At 39.6% G+C, this 27,454-nt stretch overlaps 2 protein-coding genes across 10 annotated transcripts in view; both read right to left on the bottom strand.

Moving 5' to 3' along the window:
• Positions 1 to 19,102, bottom strand: part of TNFAIP8 (TNF alpha induced protein 8) — a 66,180-nt gene extending 47,078 nt beyond the window's left edge. The window contains exons 1-2 of one of the 3 annotated variants that reach the window (XM_075137747.1): positions 18,099 to 19,102; positions 17,172 to 17,261 (exon numbers count right to left, since the gene is read on the bottom strand). Coding sequence is in view for 1 of the 3 variants with exons in the window: in XM_075137745.1 (XP_074993846.1) it covers position 18,099 (1 nt within the window). In the remaining 2 variants the exon portion in view is untranslated. Of the gene's footprint in view, positions 1 to 17,018; positions 17,149 to 17,171; positions 17,262 to 18,098 lie in introns of those variants that run through there. The other 2 variants (XM_075137745.1, XM_075137748.1) reach the window with 2 other exon arrangements.
• A 25-nt stretch (positions 19,103 to 19,127) lies between these two features.
• Positions 19,128 to 27,454, bottom strand: part of DMXL1 (Dmx like 1) — an 84,425-nt gene continuing 76,098 nt past the window's right edge. For all 7 annotated transcript variants that reach the window (XM_075137737.1, XM_075137729.1, XM_075137730.1 and 4 more), the window contains 6 exons: positions 26,889 to 27,016; positions 26,620 to 26,712; positions 26,064 to 26,155; positions 25,084 to 25,136; positions 23,239 to 23,456; positions 19,128 to 22,838 (listed from right to left, as the gene is read on the bottom strand). In XM_075137737.1, the coding sequence (XP_074993838.1) occupies positions 22,614 to 22,838; positions 23,239 to 23,456; positions 25,084 to 25,136; positions 26,064 to 26,155; positions 26,620 to 26,712; positions 26,889 to 27,016 (809 nt within the window). In that variant the 3' untranslated portion in view covers positions 19,128 to 22,613. The remainder of the gene's footprint in view (positions 22,839 to 23,238; positions 23,457 to 25,083; positions 25,137 to 26,063; positions 26,156 to 26,619; positions 26,713 to 26,888; positions 27,017 to 27,454) is intronic.

The following is a 27,454-nucleotide window of genomic DNA, read 5'->3' as shown; positions in this document are numbered from 1 at the left end:
GAATGTGAGAGTGTGTGCGATGCCTCCCACAAAGCTGAGAGGCATCCTTAACACAAAAAGACAAAACACAGTGAAAAGTTAACAAATCCGGGCAGGGCTGGCTTCAGTGAAATGGGATACAGACCAGTATTTCTAAGTGCAAAGTCAGACTGAGAGAACTTTTATGAACAAAAATTTTTAAGCACTGCCTCCAAATGAAGTGGTTGCACAATTCCCAACCCTCAGACATGTTACACCAACTCTGTCCTCTCCTCCCACCCCAGCCTGAGAGCTCCCTGTGGTAGCATTAAGCATCTGTTCAGCTATACAGCACACCAGATTGCAGAACTGATTCACAGAAAAAAATTGCTGGGGGGGAAAAAAAAGGCTAACCAATCTCATGATTGAGTTCCTCAGTCTGATGAACATGAATGTTTCCACTGACACAAGGAAGGAAATAATATGTGTGTGGGAGCAGGACTGAACATTTTTGGCAGCCAAAAATGTGTGTGAAATTAGTGCTTATTTGCTTGAATCCTTCAGCAAAGAGAGGATATCATCAACTGGAAACAAAAGGAAAAGGTCCTGTGCCACAAGATCATGACAAATCAACCAATCTGTTACTGCTCGGAAAAAGGTAAGACAACAATGGGGGGATGCACAGACTCTTATCTGCATACAAAGGATGACACAGACACTTGGTATGCGATTAAACAATAAACCACAGCTTCAGCTCTTCTACAGAAACTCACAAAAGGCATGAACTGTGTGGGCTAAAGGATGCCTTGTTTCTTACCTCGTACCCAATGGGAAGAGAATATCATAATCCCTTTAACCAATTGGAGACCACATAGGTTAAAAAAAAGGTTTCAGTCATCTCTCTTCTGTTCTGAGGTTGAAAATTTGTTGGCTCACATTACACTATTTCCTTCAGTTATTCAGCCCTTGGCCATGGCTACCAGTCCAGTGCCCTAGCTGTATCTGTCATGCCTAATCCTTCACTGCTTGATTACACAGGGACTCCTGCATCTGAAGTAACACTCACGCACCACACTTTTCCAAAAATACTTGGACAGCCTATTTCTCAGGCATTTCCATTACATTCACTCAGGCATTAAGTGTGCTTGGCAAGCAAGGGACGTCATCAGCCCCCAACAGCTTTTCCTAGGTGCACCACATTTCTTTCTATCTACTCACCCTGCACCCAACCTGCCAGCATTTTGACCATCTCAAGACCTAAATTCAGGCCTGTCACAACAAGGTCCCTAGCTTGGCTGTCATTGCATCATACCTGCCTTGTCAACATCGGTGACTGATCCCATTCACTTAAGCAACCACCTCCTTCATTGCATAGCACCCAGTTCTCCTGGTGGAGGTGGGCAAGAAGATGACACCAGAACCACTCCACGCAACAGCCTGGGATCGTGCCAGCGCAATGCTCACCCCACAGGCTTCCTTTGAGGCTCACATACCCACAATCCCAAAACTACTAATGCTTGAAATGTTGTCTTTTTTAATATAAACAAACATCACTGAGCTTCTCTCCTGCTGACTGGGTATTTACCTTATTAAACTGGGCCTTCTTCACCCTCAAGCCAACTCTAGATGAGCAGCTACCTTGGCAGCACGGGCTCAGAACAAACCCTGTTTAACCTTCTTCGCCTGAAACAAGGATAACTTCACCTGCCCACAGATTTTCCACCATCCTTGCAATTAGCTTAAATGGATGAATCCTGCCAACATTTGCTAATGAAACAGCCTGTACTGTTTCTCACACACAGAAAGCGAAGGGGCCAAACACGCCGCATCTCTTTTTGTGTCAGTCAGGACTTCTCAGCCTTAAGCATGCACCAGGGCTGAATCCATCCAGGACCTCACAGCCCCATATGCCCTTGAGCTCCTAAAGCATCTGCTACACCATCACACACACTGCTCAGAGCAGCTTTCACAGCTAAACACACAGAAAAACATATGTTTGCTAATAATGTGCATAACAACCCGATGGTAACGCAGCCAGATGAGCCTGCATGTTGATGATCAGTCTTCCAAGCTGCACCAGAAATGCTGCCGGAATACGACGGTTAACGCCAAGGTGTATCTATGCCTGTGGCACCATGAAACCTTAGCAAAGGAGCCCACCAGTCTCTCCCCAGTAAGAAGAGAAAAGAAAAAATCATGAGAATTCCAGCAGAGATAGAACTCGATCTAGAGTTGCTATTTCTAACAGACATATACGTATGTACATAAACAACGTACATAAACAACAAATACAGTATGTCTGTACCTACACCGTTCAGGAGAGCAGAATTCAAACCAGAGGTAACACAAAGGAAGAGCATAGCAGTCGAGGGGAGGGAGTGCCCATCCTGCAGCAGCAGGCAGAAGAGTTTGGCATATTTACTCTTTCAACGAGCAAGCTCATTGCAGAAGACCTCAGTCTATAAAAACATCCAGGGGCTGAACAGCAGGTAACGGAAAGAATTATTTCAGCTCACAGGCTGACATGAAAACAAGCGAGAACAGACCAGCCACAAGAAACAAGTAAAACTTTACACATCAGAAGCCTCCAGTACTAGAGCAATCCCCCACCCACCTCTGTAGAGGGTGCAAGCACCAGTGCAGAATTAAAATGAGGTTTGATTGCAACATCAGACACAGTTGCTCCCTACAGGGGGACCTGGAGCCTGTGATTCAGAAGGCAGGCTTCTTCCAGTTACCTCTTCCTAAAACACAGCCACCACCAGCCTAATGAAATTGGTATGAGGGTATACAGGACCAGGACAAAAGCAAAAAACCTCTTTCTTATAAACCTTATCTTATCAAAGAGAATTAGGGGATGTCTTAAAGACAAAAATTCGGGTTAGTGTCACCTGATTTCAAGCTAGCAGCATAAATATCAGCAAAAAATATTTAGCATGTGTCCCAAGGTAATTAGTGATAAAACACTAGAAAGGATTTTCTATGAATCGAAGTGGATAGTATTCAGTATTATTTGAAGAACAGCAGACATAATATTATTTTAAAAAATTGCACAGCCAGAGGAACTAACATAATTGTCCATCATTAGTTTGATGCTGATTAACCCGATATTATATCACTTTTTAAGTGAAATTTCTTCAAATTTATCTTCCTACTAAAAAAAAAGAAAAAAAAAAATCAACATTTAGTAAAATCGTAGACACTTTTCTACTTCTGCCATGTCAAAAATTATTTTAACAGGCTTCAAATATTTTAAATTTAGTTTCTTCCTTCAGGAAAGAAGCTTGAGAAGTAACATTTTTTACAGTTCCTATTTGAAAAACAATGGAAGAGAAGAATCTGAGTGAAAGTGGCAGATGACTGCAGCATTAGAGTCGGTTTCAGTCTATGACTGGAAAAGCTTATGCCGGTTTTAACACACATAGGCTGAAGCAGTTTCTTAACAGTTCAGATCCCTGGCTTCAAGCTCTCCAGTAAGGAAAGCAGTATCAGTCACGAGGGGATTTTGCACAGTCTCTACAACAAATATATTCATTATTTTGCAAGAGGGCAAACAGCTGCACTTCCTGGAATGTGCTGTAACTAGTCATCTTTACCGCCAGGTAACATTAGCAAAGCTCAATGCATTTGAAACAAAAAATGACGTTATCCAAAGGATACTCTGTAAAATTTCCTTACTATATGGCTACTGACAAAGCACATTTCCTTACAGCTATCTTGTGCCAGATGTTGTAGTTAACACAAGGAGGTGCTTTAATTGCTCTTCTGAGTTACTGTTAGAATTTCATTCTAGGCTACGCAAATAGCCAGTCAGCAGGGTTACAAATTTCCATAATTTTACCTCTGAAAAACAGGTTCCCAATCTACATATGCTACACAAGCAAGCGTGAAAGGCCTGAAAGCGCTCGCTTCCCATGGGTGACAAACAAAACAGGCGTTCCTGCAAGAGAGGTGCATTCCCTGAAGCAGCACCTTCCTATCAAGACTATAAAGGGGAACCTGACCTGTGAGTGTCATACTTCAGGAGTCACTGCCTGTGTCTCTGCAGTCAAGCTGTTCTTTACACATGAACAGCAGTCAGAGGAAAAAAAACACCAAAATAAGTAATAGTTATAAATACACAGAACCCATCCAAAAATACATTTTCTGAATATAGATTAAAAAAACTCAGTTCCTTTGAAAGGTGTAGTACTCTGCACTGAACTGTTTCTTTCTTCTAAACGATCTCAACAGATGACACTTTTCTATTTAAAGCTTCTAGAAGTCTGATGTAGATTTGAATTTTTTTCACAAAAAAATACAAAATTCTTAAACACTTATAAGATATGAGAAGGATCTGGAAGTTTCATAGCTAAATGTTAAATGAATTAAGCCTCACACAACCTCCATTATCTTTTGCATTAACTAGGAATATCTCTTTGGAAATGGGACTCTATTCCATCTGCAGGTATGTAATTCTAAACAGGGGAAAATCATAAATATAATAAAATTTTCCATGAAAATTTTTACAGCGCTGGGATGTAGTCAAAGCCATTGAGGCTGTCACTTGCCACAGTTAAAATGAGCGCTTTCACTGTTCTCATCTTACTAGTCTTTCCTAGAGGACTGAGGCCAGGCATTGCTTTTCATAAAATTAAGGGTACTTTTGCTGAAAATAATACAGATTGACAGGTTTTAAAGCAGAATAACTCGTGACTTTCATTACAGGGCCTTTCTTTCCTTCTTTCTTTCTTTTTGGAACCAGCTATTGCCCATCTGTAACATTTTAGCTGCACAGGTTAAGGACAGAGGTGGGAACTGTAAGTATGTTCATATGCATGCAAGGGAATCTAGAAGAAAAATAATGCAAGCTGTTTTGCACTTTCTTTGTTATGATAAAGCAGCTACAAAAACAGCTTAAACAATCAGACAGCTCCTGTGTATTTTCAACTCCAGAATAAATAAACCATTTATAAGTACCACTTAACACTGTCACCAAAATTAAGGATTTAAAGGTAACATTCTATACTTAAAGAGTATTAGAAATATGCCAAAATGATATTTGGATTTCTAAATACTAAATAAGGATACCTAAGAGTACTAAGTAAGATTAACGGAATTCCCACCAAAGCTACACTAGGATAAAAGAGAAGGACATGGGGGTACTGGTGGACGAAAAGCTGGACATGAGCCGGCAATGTGCGCTCGCAGCCCAGAAGGCAACCGTATCCTGGGCATCAAAAGCAACGTGGCCAGCAGGTCGAGGGAGGTGATTCTGCCCCTCTGCTCTGCTGAGACCCCACCTGGAGTACTGCATCCAGCTCTGGGGACCTCAGCACAGCAAAGACACGGTCCTGTTGGAGCAGGTCCAGAGGAGGCCATGAAAATGATCAAGGGGATGGAACGCCTCTCCTATGAAGAAAGGCTGAGAGAGTTGGGGATGTTCAGCCCGAAGAAGAGAAGGCTCTGGGGAGACCTTATTGCAGTCTTTCAATACTTCAAGGGGGCTTGAAAGAAAGATGGAGAGAGACTTTTTACCAGAGCTTGTAGTGACTGGACAAGGGGGTAACAGTTTTAAACTGAAAGAGAGTAGGTTTAAATTAGATATAAGGAAGATATTTTTTATGATGAGGGTGAGACACTGGGACCAGTTGCCCAGAGAAGTTGTAGATGCCCCATCCCTGGAAGTGTTCAAGGTCAAGTTGGATGGGGCTTTGGGAGCAACCTGACCTAGTGAAAGATGTTCCTGTCCATGGCAGGAGGACTGGACCTAGGTGATCTTTGAAGGTCCTTTCCAACCCAACCCAAACCATTCTATGATTCCGATAAAAATGGGAGCACACAGTCAAGGAAAAAGGACAGGATGCTGCAATTATCTCTATAGTAGGCATTTTCCACAAAAATTCAGGGTAAAGTTTTGCTAAAAAATATTTGAAGAGCTAAGAATGAAAATGCAGGTCTGAATATCTTAAGCCACTTTCTTCAGTCCTATAGTGATACATTGAAAGAACAAGGGAAAAAAAATTAGTTGTTGAAAAGCAATTTAACTTGTGGTCCCAAGCACTGAAAATCTTTAATCACAGTAATTTCTGTATCTTATTAATGCAAAGGAGAACACTGTTCAGACATACTACACTTACTTGATGCACGTGTAACTACATACAGCTGTTACAGAGAAATTTAGAGAGACCTGTCTGGATTTGGCACTCTGCAAAGAAATCAAGAGAAGATATACGAATCGTAGGGAGAAAGACAACTTTTACAGCACCTTGCATCTAATGAATCAATTCAATAAACAAGCATTAAAACCAGGTGTCTGAGAACATTCCCGTGTATAAGAAGGTTTAGCTTTGTATGAATTACCTCTTAAACTGTGTATAGAAATGTGTGTGTGTTATGTAAGAAAACTATCTCAAATTATACTCATGATCAAATATTACCAGTTACTGAAAACTCCTCATCTAAATGACTGCAAAATCAAGTACTTCTATTTGGCAACGTGGAAGGAAGTTTTATCCAAATAGAAAAGTCTGAACTCTTCCACTCATGTTGAGCAAAAGGAGCTTAAAATTTCACAGCGGATGCTTTCCTCCACCAGACTCTTTTCAGCTTGGTTTAGATTTGTTCAAAACAGACAATACTTCAGTATCTGTAAACATATGTACCCTGGTTCATACAACCAGCTCTACAGTCACCAGCAGTAATTCACTTACACACCTCTACTGTCAAGAAAAGATTTTATGTAGTCAAAGAGGAACTCATTTTCCTTTTGCGACGATTATTTCTTACTAGGTCATCTCAGGCTGCTTTCACCTTACACTATTCAAATATGTCTGGGGGTTTTCTGGAGAAGAGCAGCACGGGAAAGAGAAATTTAGTACAAGTCCTGCATGGAAGGATCACACAAACAAGAGGAACTGCAAAACTTGCTAGTCAGAGTAAACATTTGTATGTATATATGTACATGTATAGTGCCAGAGGTATTACAAGAATAGATGAGTGTAAAATTAATTAGTTTACTTCCTTTAGAGCACTGGAAAAAACCAGGGTACTAAGGGAGCAGACAAGTTATCGCCTGCAGTCTTTCCACAGTTTTTGAATTTCATCATCTTATTTCACTAGCTTATGTAGAATAACTTCGTTAGTTTATCTTCCATTTTCTCTCAGTTGTTAAGCTGGGCTGCCAAAATATCATCGCTCTACCTTTTTTCATAAACTACACAGATTTGTGAACAGCCTCAGGATTCCCATTTTAGGTATCAGAACTACTCTGTCAATGCCTGTTTATAGCTAAAAATTAAATTATGCATAAATACCACACCTTCAAGTAATTTTAAAGGAAAAGAAACAGAGGTTATGTTTTTGAAGCTGACTGACTTTTATTCCCTCAAAACAATCTTGCATTGAAAGTTTCATTTCAAGATTCAGATCCAAAATAGGAGTAGTTTTGCTATAAGCTGCCACATATTAAGTATTACAGAATAACTGCTGCATAATAATCATGTTCGTACAGACAGCTATTTCCTGTTTCAATTCTTACTGTATTCAGCCGAAGTTTTCAGATAGGAGCATAACTTTTGGGACACAATCGCCTGGCGCTGTGCTCTGCTGCGGCCTCGGTGCACGTCAACGGTCCCAGAAGTAACAGGAGTTGTGCGAGCCCGTCGCGATTAGACGTACCCCACTGTCCTCTCTCATCATTCACCATACGTCTCTATCATCTTCCACGTGGGTACATTCAACAACACATCTCCTAGAACTGCCATCAAACAAAACGGATGCACTAGCTCTCAAATCAACTACACGTAGATACAACTTCTGTGTGGCAAGTTTTGAGAGCTAGTTACTCTACCACCACGCTATTTGGACAAACATAGCAACGGATCTACTAGCCAGGGAAATACCATCAAATTGTTGTTTGCGAGTTATTTGTTCCTCAGGCACATACATTTAGGTGATCTGGTCTTCAGCTGCTTGTAAAGGACTGTGATGCCAAGCTAAGGTGACCAGCACTGCTGACTTGAACAAGTGGTCAAAGATGTTCTCTGGGCACACGTGGAGAATAGAGGGGATAATGTCACAATGTGCTTTTTAACTGAAAATTCTAGCAGGGTCTAACAGGTCTTTGTATGTTTAATTTTGGAGAAAGTTATTATTTTCCTAGTACTTTCTTTCAATAAAAGAGGTTGAGAGTGTGATGGGGGTTGTCCAGAGTACAGGATTTCCCCAGCTCTGACTATGAAGGGCTTCTGCTAGCAGGACGCATAGCAAGGAGCACTTGCTCCATAGCTTGAAAAACATAATGACAATACGGTCTTGTTTAAGGTATAAACAAGCTTAAGGCATGTTATTTTCAGGGTTATACTGCAGCAACACTAAGCACCTGAACAAATTGCCTCCAAATTAGTCAGGCACAGTAGTGTTGCCCTTGAGGGAACTTCAGTTGAATTTACCTCAGCAGAGGAAATTAAGCCATGGTCACTGCTCTTCATGCCGTCTGTGTAGCATCAATTGACAAAATGTCTACTTCCCTCAGTTGTGCAGCGTAACTTCAGAAGATTTGTACTTGGTCACCAGCTTGAGTACAGGAGACACAAATACCCCTGTCCGATCCCAGAGCATTGCTGAAGGCAGACGGTTACTTCGGGTAGATAACCACAATCTCATGACACATGTGAGGTGTGTCACTTTAGGTGATGTGCCTGCCCCCCTGCAGGCCGCCCCCAGAAGACTTGGGCTGCCCACAACAGTCGCAGCACATTGAGTGCTTCTGCGCCATGCGTCCCTGTGGTCCAAGGCACCACGCAGGCTATCGACCCTCACAAAGAGCCGTGCCCCAGTTGTAACCTTCAGTTAATGGTACAGATAGGGTCTGCCAGCTTTTCTTGATGTGTGTGCTCTAAAGCCAACAAGCCTTCAACACGTTTTTACCGCGGTGAAATTCCCTGAAGTGTTTTCAGCTCGTATCCACCCAAAACAGAAATAATATCTAGAAAAGCTTTAGTTCACTGATTCTACCACTTTGTCATAGCAAGCCCTTAGAGCACAGAAAAAAAACTGCACTGCCAGATAGTTCCAGACTGTTATGCTGGGTATCTAAACCACTCCTCCGGTACCATGAAGAGGCTTTGAAAAAGACCTCTCTTCTGCCTGGCACTGTTGTCAAATGTTTTTGATTAGCTTTAGGTTACTTTATTATGGTGTTATCCAGCTCTTCACATTAGGAAAAAAGAAAAAACCATACAAACAAACTTACATGAAGTTTTTATTTTCAATCTTTTGTTTTTGGTCTCAAGAAGTTCATTTAAGCTCCTTGTGACTGCTCCTTATCCCTATCCATTTGATCAAGTTCTGAATTTACTCCTCCTAGCTAATTATTTAATTGTTGTTTTGCCTATCTGTTAATTACCATTCTCCTCCATCAATGTATTTATTGCCATCAAGACACAGAACACCAACTTTCAGATTTGTGCTGTAACTATTCACTTTTTAAACAACATGGTTGTAGGGCAAATAAACGTGAAATCGGTCATCACTGCATTTTTAGCTGTGGAGTCCTGCGCTACTTTTCTCACATACAGTTGTCAAAGTAATAGATTGTTAAATGGTGCATGCTGCATTTAAGCTTGGCTAGTACAGAGGTCTGCTTTCCTATAATTTTAAAACTACATTTCTAAGTTCACTGTAATGATACACGCTCCTTCCCCAAACCCAGTCACCTACACACAACCTCTTGTGCTTGAGCAGAAAATAGGGTTGGTTTTGTGACGTGGTTTCCTGCGTACATAACAGCAGCACATACTGTGGTTTTAGGCCAGGTTTTATAGGTCTCAAATGCTGACTCCCCATCAGTTGGACTCTGAAACACTCTGAAAATGTTTTCCACACACCGTTCTTTATGATCACTGAAACTAAATACCTGGCTTGATACGTAGAACTGGGTACTTCTTGTAAAGCAGGATCTTTACGCAAATACGGCGTTTATTTTTTTAAAGGTCTTAAATTTTTAAGCAAGTGATTAGAAAATGAGTATACTGAAATACCGAGAAACTTCTAAAAAACTACAGGTAACAAAAAACAACTTACACAAAGTTTGTTGGAAAACACAGGGAAACATCCAGTGTGTAGGGATGCCAGATGAGATGGACAGCACTGCACAAACTGCAGTTAATAGTAAGGCCCATGTCCTGTGCTCTTCATCTTCTGATGTCACCTAGAACATGCTTTCAACAGATGAATCTTTTTGTAATATTCCAGACTTCAGTACTTTCTCCCATCCAGCCTAATAACTGAAGCGGAAGATACGTATAAACTGCCAATCATCTGGTAGTTGAACGCCTTACAGGAATAAATAAATAAAAATGTACACTGTATTTCATTGCCTATCACTGACTTCACATTCAGTATTGCTCCTCATCTATTGCCCAGCTATCCTCCTGGTATTAACAACAAAGTTCGCATTTCAAGTGGCTATCCACCTGCATATTCAAAACCACTTGTACAGCAAATACGGCTAGCAAATCTGCACAAAAGCATTCGGTCACAATCAGCATACTTTCTGCATCATTGACCAGCATGGTGTTTTGCAGACCAGTACAACACAAATTCATAGCTTGGATTACAGAGACTTCTCTACAATTCAAAGGTTAATCACATTTCCACTATTAATCAATGCTACATGTAACTTTTAATAAGTTTTCAAAAGCTCCGAGCAAAAATGGATTTGTAGATTTCTTTTTCTTTAACATGAGGCTAATATAATACACCAAAGTACTACAGCAAACATTTGAATGGATAAAAAATTAAGCAGATGTGTCTGGCAAATAATGAATTGAATTCACATAAAGTAGTAGATAAGACTTTGATATGAAATTAATGGAAATACAGAAGTATCATATAAATCCTCTCTAGAATGACATCTTCAAACAAGAAACAATTCCACCTATCAATATGTTGCCAACTACTGGGGAAAAAAAAGGACTGGCAACTAAAAAAAAAAAGTATCAAGATTCCCATTATACTGTTTATACTAACAGATCTGTTTTATCTTATTTCATGATTTCATCAGACAGGAGGCTAAAGCATTCTGTCATTTATCCACATTATTATTAACATTAAATATGACTCAGTGATACAAGAAAACTGTAGTCAAACAGAGAAAAAACCATTAGCTTCCTTTAGTGTGTTTAAATTATTCTGAAACTGCTGGAAACCACAGGAAGATGTTCAGAAAAACTCTGCTACTGTCATCCTGAATCCACTTGCGACTTCAGCAGGAGATATCCCTACAAATGAACCTCATGTATTTTACAGAATTGCTTTTATTAACTTATAAGAAGTTGGAGGGGGGGATTATGAAATATTAAACCTGTTATCCCACCAATGCAAAATCTGTCCTTTAGCTCTCTGCAAGAGAGTCAGTTTGCATCACAAGGTTAACATTAAAATAAAACAACACAGCTTCTCGATTATGTTACACAAAAACGCGGTGATGATTTTTGTTACATAAAAATTTCAAGAACAGCACAGATACAAAAAGTCCTTGAGCTGTATTATTCCATATTTTACTGTAATAATAGCCATAACTAAACAGCTAAAGATAAAGGTTATCAACTGCTTTCTTCTACCTTGACTTGCAAAGTTTTGGACAGCTAAGTAAACTTCAAGGCTCCTCAAATAAGCTCAGCTTTGTCTCTCTTGCTCTACCCTCTATTTACATTCTTCTTTTCTTCCCTGCATCGTTTGCAAAAGGCTTCTACTTTTTAATCTCATAAAAAGCATAATTAAGTTCCACATGCCACTAAACCCCTGCTAGCTGTTTACAAAATCATTCCAATCATGCCAAAAAGATAACACAGCTAGAAGTCCTAGCAATACCATAAATAAGACCAAGTCTAGACTACTTGAGAGACAGGTTTTATGTCTGGAATCCCAAACACTACAAGTTGGAGGCCCAACAGTAGCAAATTATTTTCCTTAATATAAACTCAACAATTAAAATATATCAAGAACATAAAGCTCTAAGCAGGTTGGGAAGTTATCCTCAGAAGGGGAATTTTTTTTTTTTAAATAAAACAATTCTGCAGTTAGTAGTCATAAAGACAGTACTATACACAGCAGCATTAGATAAAATCTTAATATCAACATTTATTGACTATAAAACATGAAGATGAGTTGGAATTTAAAAAAAAAAAATTTGCTGAACAATTTTTGTGGATTTTTGTTTCACCTTGTAAAGAAACATGAAATACAAAATTCAGCTGAAGTGCAGCTGATAAAATGCTTTCAGTAAGTCAAGAGGCAGTTATTTACTTCAGACATTGTAACAAAAAAGTTGAATCATATTTTAGGAGTATTTCACTGTTTATGTCCAATGGCTTGGTTATGTCTTAGATTTCTGCACAAGTGGCAAAAGCAGAAAGTTAAGGGTTTGTTTCTTTTAGGACCGAGTGACAGCAGTGATGTAATTACGCCTTGAGGGCTGGCTAGCACACCCACCCAACAGACTTCTGACAGAGAACACTCCTCATCACCTGAAACCTATTTTTAATACCTTTTTTCCAGGATTTCCAGATTAACTTCCAGAACTTCAACTGTACTTGTAGGCAAAATAAGTTCTCCAGGCAAGTATAATATTCTGCAGTAATGCCAACATACTTTGATAGCTCAGTACTATCCATCAAACTGGAAGTGGCCGACACTGCTATATGGGAATTGGGTCCAAACCAACTTACTTCAGGTAGAAACGAAATGGAAATTCACCTTCATGGAGAATCAGAGTGGTTACAGACATCGTATTTCCCAATCAATCATTGAAATGCGGTAGCATTTTGTTTGATAAACTCCACTTTAGCATGTCTTTGAATAAAATTATTATCATCTTCTTAAACATTTTTCTTCCCTAACAGATGAAAGATTTTCTTTGCCTTCCTGGATCACTTATTACTTTATTACTTAAAATTGGCTGTCTTGAACAGCATTTTATGACATTAACTGTGTGTTGTATGTATGCTGGAGAGGATAGAAGGCTTGAAATCAGTTACTGGTAACTAGATGTTTTTCATTTCCTTCACAAATTAGGTATTCAACCTCAAAGCTCAAGAGACAAACACGTTTGATAACGACGTGCAGGTATGCCCGAATACGAAACAAGAAAAACCACATTGTCTCTATAAAAATATTTGATTAGCAGAAAGTTAGATTATAAATGTCAGACGAAGACACTAAAAGAAAGTAAGCACGTAATATCTTTAACTATCAAACACCAGCCACTTTTGTTTAAAACAGTTTGCTTTGCTCTGCCATTTCCTGAATTGCTCTCAAGACGAGCTCCTTAGCAAGGGCACAGCATAGAGACATGCTCCCATAAAGCTGCGATACTAAAGCAAAAATTAAACCATTCGTTGAGGAAGGCTCACCACACAATAAAGGCTCACCACAGGGTGAGGAAGGCTCACCACACAATAAAAACTTCGCTGTTGATCCAGGTAATAAATACTAAATTCATATGCCAAACATCGTTCCCACCAGTTCATTCTGAATTCTGGGGCCTGCAGACACGGACACGGAACGGGCCAGCTACTCCGCTGCGGATGTAGAGAGCTGGCCCATTGCTCACACACACCTCCTCCAGATGATCTAACAACTATCACTCATGGTCAGACATATATCCAAATAATGACCATTAGCAATGACTGCATCCAGCCCGATTTCTGTAGGATAACACTACTGTATTCTTCACTGCATTATTCCATAAATTGGAAGAAAATGCTGGAGTTTAACCTGTCTAATTTTGTGGATCCTGTAATATAAGTTGAACTTCAAAACTAGATATTTAAAGATACCCAACCCTATTTCTGGAAGAAAAAGCCAGGCATATTTAACACTAAAATTCCCTATTGGGAGATACGCTTTTATGTTAATGAAAAAGCATTGAAGCAGTGCACATTTTGGTACTGATATCTTCTGGACTTAATCCTCATCTTACTAACTTACCAACGCCAATTAATGGTTTTATCATCTAAAAAGCATGTAACACCTCTAAAGTCCCTGTAAGGTTTGCTCCAGAGCTGAGACACTCCTTTTCACCATCTGGGTTTCTACAGAATTGAAATTAGGGAATAGCTTTAACTTGCATCATTTAAAGGGTATGTATTTTGTTTGGTACTACATCTCACAGACCCGCCTTACTAAATTCAAGGCTGCTGCAGAGGTCCCACCACAGTGAAGTGAAGAAAAAGAAAGAAGTGACGTTTTGGCTCCAAGCGATGGTGTCAATGATCAGTTCAGAAAACAGCACCTGAAGCACATGATTATCAGCTTCTAATTTAAATTGTGTATTCTGTACTCTTCCCCTTCTCTGAGACTCATTAGAGATGCAAATGAAACAGGCATGTGCTACTGCTCTGTAAATTACATACCTCCGTCTCAGGGAACAAAGCTCACACTTCTCAGTGGGGGTGAGGTCAGTCTATCTTCAAGTTAAAAACGGAAATTCTGGTTTGAGCAAAGCATTACTTGAGAAAGAGAGTGTAAAAATGCCGAGTGAAACTTCTTGCTCACTTGCTTAGCTGACAAAATGCCATCTTAACTTCTACTTGACCACACAAAACATTTATTCTGGGTCTTATGATCTGAAGATGCTGGAGGCATAAGGGAAAAAAAACTCTGTAACTAATTTCAAGCCATACTCCTTTTGATTATGAAGCCAGGCTCAAATAAAGAGGACTAGATTTTCCGCTACATCACAGTTGAAAAATGTTGCAAACATTTCTATTACAGATCAAATAGATAACATGGCTGCTCATGGCTGTAAGCATACAGACACAAAAATCCCCCAAAACAACCCTAAAAACTCCCTAAGTTACTTCGCCATTAAATCATCAGCTCCTGGAGCACCACACTCTGTGTATCCATACTCCAAACAACAGACACAAGTACTAGAATTTGTTAAATTGAGATACATATCACTGGAAAATGTCTTGATGCTTGTTCAAGATATATTGGATACAAGGTATACTTTCCCTGTGAGAAAATTCTTCCTATGTACTTAATTTTCAGTTAAATTTTGTTTTGTTCATCAGATCAATTTGATCCACAAAACCTAACTTAAACAAAGCATAAGAAATTTGTCAGTGAGGGAAGATGAAAGTAGTTTGAATGATCTACCTAAAGGTGGGAAAATAAAAGAAATGGCAAGAAATGTACCTACAAAGGATGGGGGGGGGGGAGGGGGGAAGGAAGCAAAGTACAGTGCAACTGCCTTGTATTATATTTCAGTGATGTAAGAAGCTATAAACCAAATTTACCCAGACAGTAGTCAAAGCTGCTAGGAGGTAATCAATACAGTAAAAACTATGGAAAACATACTACATTTATATTAAGCAGGTAATTTAAGTGGATATAGTCAATGTTAAGATCATGACAAATATCACTTGGTAACTTTTTTTTTCCTTTTTATCTTTTTACTGTTCATGTATAAGAATTAATAAAAAAAAATCAAAGGGAAATTCTAGGTCAAAACCTCTATTTAGAGGTAAACTCAAGAGTGAACACCTGCACCTGGAAGAAAATTCATTATAAATATGTAACTTCTCTCGAACCAGCTACTGTTTACATACCATACTTTGTCATTCAGTACGTTTGTTATTTGTATGAAAATAATCTGTAGGGACGTATTATCTGCTTTAAAGATTATTACGCATTTTACCATCCATCACTTAAAGGACTCATTTGGACGTACTGAAATAAGAAGTTGACCAAGGTTAGCATTTCTCAACCATTTGATTATTTCCTTAGCCATTTGAAGCAGCTGTTATTATTCTTTACCTAGCAGCAAGAATTTAAAGAAAACTCAAAATAGGGATATTAAGCCACAAAGTACACTGAAATCTAGGTTTAGTCAGATTAGGCTAGTTACTATTTCATGGAAATGTGCAGCTCCTGTTGTCAGGGCAAACAGCGAGTGACTTCCATTTCAGGCCTTAGTGTTTTGTGCTCCTGCAAAGATCTGCGCCCTAATATTCCATGTGAAATCTGCTTCCAGGTTAAATGAAAATAAGTATGTAAATGTACTAGAACATTTTAGTTCCTCTTCCTGCTTCTACGCATGTTCCAAGTTCACCAAATTTTGTCTTCCAAATAAAGGTCTTGGACCTCCTTCCACTGCAAAACTCTTCCTCTCTGGATTTTTTTTCCTACCAATTCCTGTTTAGAGCCTCAGGAAACTTTTATGCCGTTTATTTGACAGACAGCAGATGATTCCCATCTCTTAAGAAAAAAGACTTCTGGGGTGAAGCAGTGAGGAACATCCAAACACCTCCCCCTAATACTTGAGTAGCTCATTCCCTTGAGGATGTTTTTTTCTCCTCCTCATTATCATTTTTTAAATGAGGCAAATGTAAAAATCTTAAAACTTTGAGGTCTGCAAACACATGATATTACATTTTTGCACTATTAATACATGGCAAGAATGTAAGTAGCATGATGAGCAAAGGAATGCATTCAGCCTAATTTCAAGTTGTAATAGCTCAGACTTGCACTGTCTCCAAAGTTTACTAAAATGCTCGTTAATCACTGCAAGGTAGAAATAATAATCAGAAGCTTCCACCATAAAGAAATAGAGATTCCCACCAAAAGCCACTAAATGGAAGAGTTATAAGCAATACACAGGGTCAATGGCCTTTCCTACATTTTTAAACAACATCCATCTAATCTAACGTGCTTCCCACCACGGGAACAGGAACAGTGTGCAGGATCAGGACTCTCGGTGCGGTGCCTTTACAGATACCGCGCAGCCTAACCTGTGCTGTCCTCGCAATACCTGCCTTGGGTCTGCCAATAAAGAGCGGTAACTCTGGCTCTCACAGCGATGCCCACAAGCGGTTAGGTTCAGACCAGCGATGCTTTTCAGACCAGGCCTGTGGCCTGTGGCAACCGAAAGGCTAGTCTACTGTGGCAAGGGCTGCAAGCGCTCGGCTCTGCTATCAGTGCTCTTTCAATTTCCTATTTAGAGCTGACAGGAGATAAGCAGAGCTGGCAGCAGGGAACCCAGCCAGCAAGTGCAACCGACAGCTCCTCACCTGGCACATCCGACTGCTCGGAGAAGCCTTGCCAGGGCAGTTTGTACCGCGAGTAGTTTCACTAGCCAGTTACACGAAATAATTTGCAAAGGAGCATAACCGAAACAAGACACGTGCAGAGAGAAACACCATTTGGACTGCATTTGGCTTTACCAGTGCGTGTGTGTGGTCAAGTAAGGCTGCGAACATGCACCTCTAGAGACACGCAGACCTGCAGCATGGGCAGTCTGACCATCCAGGTTTCTAAAAAGGGAAAGTCCACACTGAACCATGATCTCTTTTATTTAATTAGCGGTATGTAAATAAGATACAAACTAATTTTACTGGCAACATTTTTGGTGATAGTATTTCAAAATCAAACTCGCCTATCTCAGAAAAGTTCGTCTTTTACCAGCACCACGCAGAATTCTCCTGCGTTACCACACTCACCGCCTCTGCCTCAAGAGCTACAGCCTTGTTTTGTGCGTGCTCCAGCACACCCTGACGAGGGCGAGGGCTCACTCCGGGGCACAGCAGAAATATTTCTGGAAAAAGCAGAAAACTGCCCCGCTGCCCGGGAAGAGCGACAGAGGGAAGCCAGGCAGTCCGGCTTCCCCGAACACAAACCCATGTTCAGCTTTCGCCCGAATACATTTCTGCGTGACGAAACTCTCAACGCGAGTGCTGGAGACCCGCCGAGAGCCGCCGGGGCAGGAGGCGGCAGCGACGCGCCCCAGCCTCGCTGGGGCTTCCCGAGTTCCGCCCCGGCCACTGCATTTCGCCCCCCATGATGAAACCGGAGTAACTCCGGGGCGGCCCTGGAAGCCCAGCTCTGCTTCCCAGCGCCGCCCCGGGGTCCGCCACCTGCAGCCGCCAGGCAGCCAAGCCCCCACGGCCGCCCCCGCGGCGGGGAGGCTGCCGGGGCACCGCCGGGCTGCCAGGCCCCAGCCCGCCCTATCGCTGAGGCGCCGCGCCGGGCGCGGGCCCGCCCTGCCGCGGCGGGGCTGCTGCCCTCGCCCACCCCCTCCGCCGGCGCGCAGGGGAAGGGGCTGCCCAGTGCGGCGGGAGCGGGACCCCGCGCCGAGGAGCGGCGGCACTTACTGTGTGGGCGCGGGGCGGGGGCGGCGGCGCCTCCTCGGGGCTGGCGGAGGGAGCGGCGGGAGCGGCGCTGCCGAGGCGGTGCGGGCGCGGCAGAGGCAGCCCCGGCTCCCCGCGCCGCGGGGCGGGGCGCGGCCCCGGCGGGCGGGAGAGGGGCGGCCCTGCCCTCCGCGACCGGCGCCGCCGCTCGCTCCGGGGCGGGCGGGGAGGGGAAAGGGCGGGCAGCCCCCGGCGGCGGGCAGCGCGTCCCCCCACGGCGGCGCCCGCCTGCCCGCCCGTCGTTAGTCCCACCCGCGCTGCCGGCGCCACCTCTCGCCCGGCAAGCAGCCGGTGCCGGCAGCGGGGACGTCGGGCGGCTGGCCGGGCGGCGCAGCGGGAGGCAGCTGGGTTCGACGGTCTTCCCGCAGCACACGGGGGAAAACACCAGGTGGAGAAGAGGGGTTTAAACACGGCCGCAAGGGAAAGTCGGTGCTAGATCTTGGGGTGCATCTTTTCTTTGCTTTTCCATGCTTCGCTGCCGAAGGAGGAGTTACCCCTAGTGCCAGGGCAAACCCCAAGTAAAATTGTTCTTTCGTTCTGCTGAGCTGCACGTCGAGGTATTTATAATTTTGGCAGCAGCTTGCTGCCTAGTGTATAACTAGAGCAGGGGCACTCATCTTTGTATCTCTTCTAGGGGTGGGAAAAATAAGAAAGGTGGAGTTCCCCAAGACTTCCACAGGCTTTCAAGTTTAAATGAAAGAGACAAGGGGTTAAAAAAGTTCATTGTGGAAGAAAATGACAGAAAGCACCATCACATCAGCCTCATTCCACTGAGAAATGACTTAGAACTGATTACAACCGATAGTTATGCATTGAATTAAAAAAAAAAAAAAACAACCAAAAAAACCAAAACCAAACCCACACCCAAAAACCCCCAAAACATCAAAAAGCTAATACAAGGAAAGCTAAGGCATTAAAAAAAAGACAGGGAAAGATCAAAACCATGCAGATTTTAGAGCTAGAAATAGGGAGGAATAAGAAACACCAAGAAACTTGGGAAATCAGTATCTTTATTTTATAGAAAGTAGTTTGATCAGTGTGCTGAACCTGCCATTAGAGATGGTTTTGCTATTTTTAGTAAAAATAAACATCTCAAAAAATTACTTTGGAGGACATACTGTCTCCAAGCTTATTTCCTTTTAATCACTGTTGCTTTTTTCATACCTATTGCAACTAATCTAACACTGAGTGCTCTTAAGAGGAAGGGAGTGGTACCTAATGTACGATATCTCAACAGTTTATTTCCTGTAACTGGTAGCAAGGTTCCTAAAACACGGTAGAACATGTGTAAGTTCACCTTGTGCCACAGCAGCATGGTACAAAACCTGCTTCTATTCCACTTTCCATCTTTCTCCATAAACATCCTGCAACATCAGCTGTCAGCTGAGAATTTTCTGGTTAAAAGTCACAGAGCAAGCCAGTTTAAGTACCCAGATGGCCAGAGTTTTAACTCTCACAAGTTACTCAACTAACAGTAAAGAACTTGGATCATATATCTGTTTGAGGTAACTGAATCAATTAGCAACACAAGAATGACACACTATGTATTGCTACAAGAATACACATTATGTATTGCTACATAAACAAACACAAGTCACAACTGCTAGTCTATGATATTTAAAAGGGACATTATCAACTACAAGCTAAGTAATTTTGTCTGGACATAGAATTATTATTAATTAAGCACTGGTAAATGCAAATTTTAAGTTCAATTTGTGCACATGGCTACTTCAAGCATAGAACCCTGGGCAGCCACTACTACCCTTCTGTTTTGAGTAACTTGCACTGCAACAGGAAGAAAGCATTAATTTCTGGACGACAAAAGTCAGTGGAAGTTGCTAAAGGCAACAGCTGGAAGAGTTTTGAGTTCAGTTTTTCCCCAATGACTAGATTTCAAGTTGAGAGTGTCCCTTTAAAAGTTTCAGATACAAAGGAAGTTAACTTATTTTGATTCCATCATTATAAGAAAGCTACTGATAATTTGACTTACAATAATTGTTAAACATCAGTGAACATTATACAAGCAAACAACTGATTTGTAAATGAAGCAGCAGCAACATGGAATTCTAGAAGGTTGAGTTTCTCCAGGCTTTATTGGAAAGATTATGAAGGTGTGGCAAATACATTGTGATTTTACATAATTTAGTTTCGCGAGTAGCTTATGGTAACTATAAACATTATTGAAAATGCCTGCTCCCGGTCAGTACTTCTCTGGTATAAGCATAAGTTTGCCAGGATTATTCATAGTGCAGCTCTACTCGGAAAAATGACAACATTGTATGTCTTGGCAAATTACACATAAAATCTGCTCAGTTCGCAGACGATAAGACAGCTTTTTGTGATTGCCAGTACAATAAACTGAGCTTGAAATATTAAAGCTAATGAGATATAAATATTTAAGGACAAAACATAAGGACGTCATTATATAATGTTGGCATGATTTTTGCACATTTTCCTTTTCTGAATGTAACTTTGTTAGTTCAGCGGGTGCATAAAACTAAATGCATGTAAGTAGCTACAAAGTCTGGGTTTCAGTTGATCCTCAAGGAGTGTGCTACTGTTAACTCCATTGTTTTCCTTCTTTCATAAGAATAAGGAATATTAGAAACTCATTCACTTAGCAAATATGACATATGCGTTGGGCAAGTCTGTTTTGTAAGGTGGTGTCACTTTTAGTCACTTTTCTGGTCCATCGCTGTACTTAAACTGTTTTGATATCAATTTTGATTTCAATCTATAAGTGTTGTGGAAGAACAATTACAATTGAATCACTGAACAGCTGTACCAGTTTGAAATGCTGTCACATGTTTCTTCATGGCAAAATATTCACATTCTTTTTATTGCACAATTTGAAAATTCAGGTTATGTGCATAAAAACCTTCATAGTGTTTGCACTGCAACTTGCAAAACATACATTTAAAATGACCTTAATACATTTTACAAAATCTTTTTAAACAATTTTATATTCTTAAGATAAAAGCATCCTGAGAATGTTACAAAGTTCGTTTTACAAGCCCTTCATTTCTGCTATGCTTTATTTATCCCCATAGTTCCTAATTTGACAAGTTTATTTTACAGTTAATATCTTGGTGCTATATTTCACAAAATATCTTTTAGCAAAAAAGTACACCATTGGCATTCAAGTAATCCAGCCTCACATCTAATTTACAAATCAAACTTTTGTCAAGCTTTCAAGTCAGGAAAAGTAAACCAAAATACTTACAGAAACAGTTTTTAGCTGACTAAAAAAATGTAAAGGCTTTGTGCATTAATAATTTGGTCAAACATTTAAGTTATGCAGTTTAATATTTTGGCAAAAAAAAAATCCATCTATCCTTTTCAAATTTTTTTTCTTTCATTTTACACCAGGTGTAAACATACAGTACAGAGACTGACAGTATTAAAGTACTTTGCTGTTGAACTTTTTTCCTTTTTCCTTTTTCAAAGTATTTAGGAAAAGCAGACAAACAAGAACGTAAGTGCTAAGAATGAACTGAGTATCTTTGGGCTAAATAAAAGTCTTACTGGAAAAAATGTAAAAATAAATTAGTTGGTTTTTTTTTCCTCTACAGACATGTAAATAAATATTCTTTGAAGAAATTCTAGTGCCATATCCTAAAGCAGGATCTTCCTGTATCTTTTTGATCAAGACTAAAGCTTCACACATAATCTTGACTATTTTACTAGGAAGATATCCATTAATATTTACATATTTTTTGTAAAGGGAGTGTTCAGGGTTAAAAATATATTTCTTTTTAAAAGGTAAGCCTGCCATCCTGATGGCAGTGATTCAAGCTATAGAACAGAAGACAAGTTACAGAATGTCCTTCAGTTTCTTATACCCTAGATCAGAGAAAGGAGATCAGGAAAGTTAGAGAGGTAAACAGCCTGGATTCCAGGAATGGAGACAGACAGTGGCTCATTACATGAATGCTTGCACGGCCAGCAGTATCTGCTCACACAGGCTTTGTTTCTCTTCTACACATGATATAAATTTTTATTGTCGGCTGACTAAACAATTTGAGAAGAGAGACGGTTATGGTTGCCACAGTGAAAAAGCAACATTACCTAAGGTTTCCATCTGGACAGACCTGCTTTTAGAAGGCGGCCAGGTGTTGAGTATAAGCAGAGGCCATGCCCAGATGGTACACTCCAGGTGGGAGTGTAACTACCTCAAAAGGAAAAGTAAATAACTTCAGCAACATCTTAATAATATTATAAGTATATAATTCGGAGTCATGTATAGCTTTTATTTTAGGCAATGATCAAAATCTGAAGGACCTTGTTAATCTTTAAGGCATCAGTGCATCAGGGACTAAAAGCTCCAGGTAATAAATAGGGGAGAGGGAAGAAAAAAAGAAAAAAAAGTATCTTTGTGGCACAAGCTATCATTGTGTATCTGCTTTGTTGGCTAGTTCCAGGAAAAATATTTTCAGGGATGGCAGAAGGGGAATGTTATATACTGTTTGGAGAAAAATATTAGATCATAAATTTCACATCATTTTTTAACACATCATTTAAAGGGCTGAATCTATCAGGCAAGATTCTCATCTTTACTGTTCCATCAGCACCACAAGAGAATATGTGATTTGCTGGTCCTGTCTCAATTTGCATGACTCCCGTCCCAATGTTTCTGAAGAGAGACTGTCGAGCATGCTCATTGATGAAAGTGTGAAGAAGATTAAACGTAGACAGACTCCACACCTGAAAAAGCATCAAAACATCAATCTCTTACAAGGATAATTACCACAATCTTAAAATTCACCAATAATGAGTCATTGAGAAACTGGACTACATTTTGCATTCATTTCTCTGACACTAACTGTAACAGAAAAGATATGTAGCAATCTGTAATGACACAGTTATAGAATATTAATATTAATTTTCTATAATAAGGAATATATATGGGGACCAAGGTAAGACTAACTAAAAGGAGGACTGCAAGGTAAGGCTAACATTTCATAATTAAATTAATAAACGTGCAGGTCTGAGTTGAGAACAAATGCAGAATGTATGACATATCTGATTATTCCACACCTATGCAAGATTCTTTTTGAATTTACACATTATCTTCATCTCTCTGCTCCCTCCCCCTCATTAATACCTTTATGTTGCCTTCAGCAGATCCTGTGACAAAATACTCTTCTGTAGGATCAACAGCAATTGCTTTGACTGGAGAATCATGACTTTGGAGTAACTGTTGCTGCTGTTTTTGGCGAAGATCAATTATACACGTAAAGCCTTTTCTGCCTCCAGATATTAACAGCTGATGTTTTGGAGCATATGCTAGCACAGTTGCTCCACTATCATGACAGATAAAAGCTGAAAGCCAAAGCAAAGTAATTTAAATAAACACACAGTACTAACTTCAATTTCACAGTACTAACTTTAATTTTCCTTCAACCTCTAATGGTTCAAAACAGTAGCAACAGCGACTTTGATGCTGTAATCCAATTGACCACAACCAGTCCATTTATTGCAGTACGATATATATGTAAGCCCAGGTTCACCAACTTCAGCCCTGAAGTTGCAGTATTCTCAAATTAAGCAGTTACAATCTGTATGAAAAAAAATTTATATTCTTCTTTCTATCCCTGTGTAATCGCAAACTATTAAGCTGTGACCAGAAACAGATTCTTGCTTATTATTTTAAGGCATATGGTTTTTATAAGGAATGTCCTCCTAAATACTTGCCCAAATATCTTGTAAGTTTCCACTGGTTATTTTACTTTTAATTTGCTGCTTTTCACATTTGTTTGGATATGTCTATTCCCCCAAATGAGTAGAGGAAGTGAATGAAGATTACAATTATCAGAACAAAGCTCAGTACGTTTGAGACTAGATGCCATAAATCCTAACACGTGGCATGTAGTATATTGTACTTGTAGTTCAAAGGGTTCTCTAAATTTGCGTTTAGAAATTCCACACATCTCACACATACAGTTAAGCATTCACCACACTTCAATTACAAGGAGTTCACAACTCCTCTCTCTGAACCTTATTCTGTATTTCAGACATTGAAATGTATTTCTTTTCCACTGCAACAAAATATTAGTAATAAAGTTAATGAAACCCTGCTAATATTTATTACATCTTAAAAAGCATACTTAGAGGAATAATGCTTCTAAAGCATTTTTGTAATACTGTATGTAGGTATCTATACATGCACACACACATGGCACTGAAAACATTCCACAGTATTTGGCATAATACATAGAATAAGTGTCATAGAACTGGATAGTCTTTGAAAGCAAAAATGCACCAGTTTACAAATATAGCAGTAAGTTCATCTTGTAGTTCGATTCTGAAAATTACTATATAATTATGAGATCTTATTTGTACATCTGCTTGTTCAATATATTCATAAAAAAATCAATGAATATTTTCTAGAAAATTCGGTGCATTTATTCATATCCATACCTCCAGAGAATCGTTTCATAATCATGGCTTCTCTGAGGATAGGATTTTCACAGAGGCAAGGAAATACTTAACAGTTCATAAAAAGCATGTCCACTCATACTCTCCAAATAGAGAACGTATCTGCAAGTGCCCAATGCTATCTTTGTAGTACCATTGTTTGGTCTAGTTTTGACAGTGTTACAGCTATTGTCTTCTCAACATGCTACTCACTACAAGCAGGAGTTGCTCAGAATCTTTTAAAAGGAACAGAAATTACAGATGTCTAGCTGTCAGGGGTTGCACTTGTGTGCAAAGATACAAGATATGCAAAGGAAGATGCTCATGTCCATGAAAGCAATCATTTATATATAGCACTAAATTTCTCAAGAATCTGTTTTTATACTCCTGCTGGTGCACTCACACAGTACAGTGAATTATGTTTTACTGCTAATGTTAAATTACTTCCCACAATAACTTTTCCATAAAGACAGAAACACATGTATATATTTTTTACTGTGATCAAATATTTTGCTGGTTGTATTTTACTTACCATGCACCAAGCTATTTGTAGGTGAAACCAAAGTATCCCAAAGACAAATATTTCTGCAGAAAAAAATGTTTTAGTTCTAAAATATTTTGAACATTTGAAAATTCATCTGAACCTTAAAGAGATTGTTTCAGGCATGAAAGCACTGTAAACAGACTTTCAATGATTACTTTTGAGAAGACCCCAAATTACTTTCATAGTCATACAAATACTGGGAGAACAATCCTTCTACACAATCATTCTATGACTGGTTATTCTCATAAAGAATTCATATTGAAATTACAATCTTTTGTAGCTGAATTCACCTGAATGTTAGCAGTTTTTGCTGTTTCTTTATCAAAACTTACTTAAGAAAATAAGTGTGAAATGAAGAGCTATGCATAACTCCCTGCATCCATAAAAATAATTTAAGACAGGCTCATATGAATGGAATAGAACAGAACAGAATATTTCAGTTGGAAGGGACCTACAACGATCATCTAGTCCAACTTCCTGACCAATTCAGAACTGACCAAAAGTTAAATCGTATTATTAAGGGCATTGTCCAAGTGCCTTTTAAACACTGACAGGCATGGGGCATTGACCACCTCTCTAGGAAGCCTGTTCCAGCGTTTGACCACCCTCTAAGTAAAGAAATGCTTCCTGATGTCCAGTCTAAACCTCCCCAAACGCTTTGAACCATTCCCACGTGTCCTGTCACTGGATGCCAGGGAGAAAAGATCAGCACCTCCCTCTCCATTTCCCCTCCTCATATGGAACATGAATAAAGGATTTGTGCTTCCTTATGGAATCTCCTTTAATAGGCACATGGAATTTAGCTGCAAACATTGCTTCTCTACCCCTTCCACAAAGAAAGAAAGAGAGCAGAAGTACACATGTTGCTCTTAAACTGCAGAATCATCAACAAAAAGTTGGGAAGGGGATGGGAAGGAGAGAAAACATGGCACCGCTTCATTTTTATGTATTATCACAGCAGTTCTTACCTGTTGTCAGAAGACAATCCTGCTGTGGCTATCAAAGATGATGAACTGATGAAAACAAAGTCATTGGCTGTTTTGTTATGACATTGCCAGGTCTGAAAAATTGCAGTTTAGAAATTATTAATTAAAAAAGAAATGGATTTTGTGTAAGCATGAAATCTTAAACTTCCTCAAGAAGGTGAGCTGTTTCAAAAACAATTTAAAGAAGACAGAATATAAAGGTATGTGTATGCCTTCTGATACTCTTAATTTTTCATGGAAGTATACTTTCCAGTCCTGCATTATTGACAATTAATTAACAATTGACAATTACTGATAAGTCTCAAAGAACATTAAAGTTATTTTAGATCTAACATTGCATTTTCTACTCTCTAACTTAGTAAGTATGATTAGGATTTAAGAACTGTCATATGGATCACAGGATGGCAACAATATATTAAATCTTGATTAATACTGCTTATCAGCACAATCCCTGCCCTCTCATAACTATGATTAAAGGGGGAAGGAAATAAAAGAGCACAACACAAGTTTATGGAAGCAAATTTAGTTTTCAGCTTACCAAATATGGTTTAGGTGAAGTTCCAGTAAGTGGGCAACATTTCCAATTTGTTTGATATAAACTTATATATCCATCAGCATCAACAATTCCAAACTGAAAAAAGATTTATTAATTGTAAATACATATGTATGTATTACAGAGAAATTATCCACAACTCAGAGAAACTTCTGTAGGTTTGAAGAATATGATGTTTCTGCTAATTTACAATTATGGGGATGGGGATGAAGGGAGAGAGAAGAGGGTAAGTACAGAAGCATTCTGTCAGTTACCTTATTTCCTTGGTAATTGAATCTCATTCGAGTTACCCTTGAGTTGCCACCAGACCGAAAACATGTGATTTGCTGTGCATGACCCCATTCAAACATTCTTACACTACCATCTTGAGCACCTGTCAAGTCTGCAACAGAAAATATTTACATGACTTTTCACAGGTGTTGTAGCAGTTGAACAGGAAGATTTCTTCCAAAATTTTAAGAAATCTCACACCAGCTCACAACATCCTCAGAATAATTTGTGCCACAATATGTGCCGTAGTGAATACATAGTTCAGTGGGTACCACTGAAACTTACACGCGTGCTATTCAAATCTTACTGAACTGTAATTACTCATTACTTAAGAACTGGTTTTAGATGCTACTGAAATATGAAGCTATTTACTTCGAGATAATAATCTATCTTTTTCCTACTATCTTTCATCTAAGTCACAAATAAAACAGAAATACAGTACTTTTTGGTGTAAAAAAAAAATCACTGTTTCTAAAGGCTATTCTATATCCCCCATATTATTTTTTTGGGAAATGAAAAATAGTTTCAGTAAAATAGGGCTTACAAGCAA

This window comes from Calonectris borealis, chromosome Z (genome assembly GCF_964195595.1).
Source record: "Calonectris borealis chromosome Z, bCalBor7.hap1.2, whole genome shotgun sequence".
Classification (NCBI taxonomy): domain Eukaryota; kingdom Metazoa; phylum Chordata; class Aves; order Procellariiformes; family Procellariidae; genus Calonectris; species Calonectris borealis.
The sequence above is the reverse complement of the archived record's forward strand: the minus strand, read 5'-3'. Positions and strand labels throughout refer to the sequence as shown.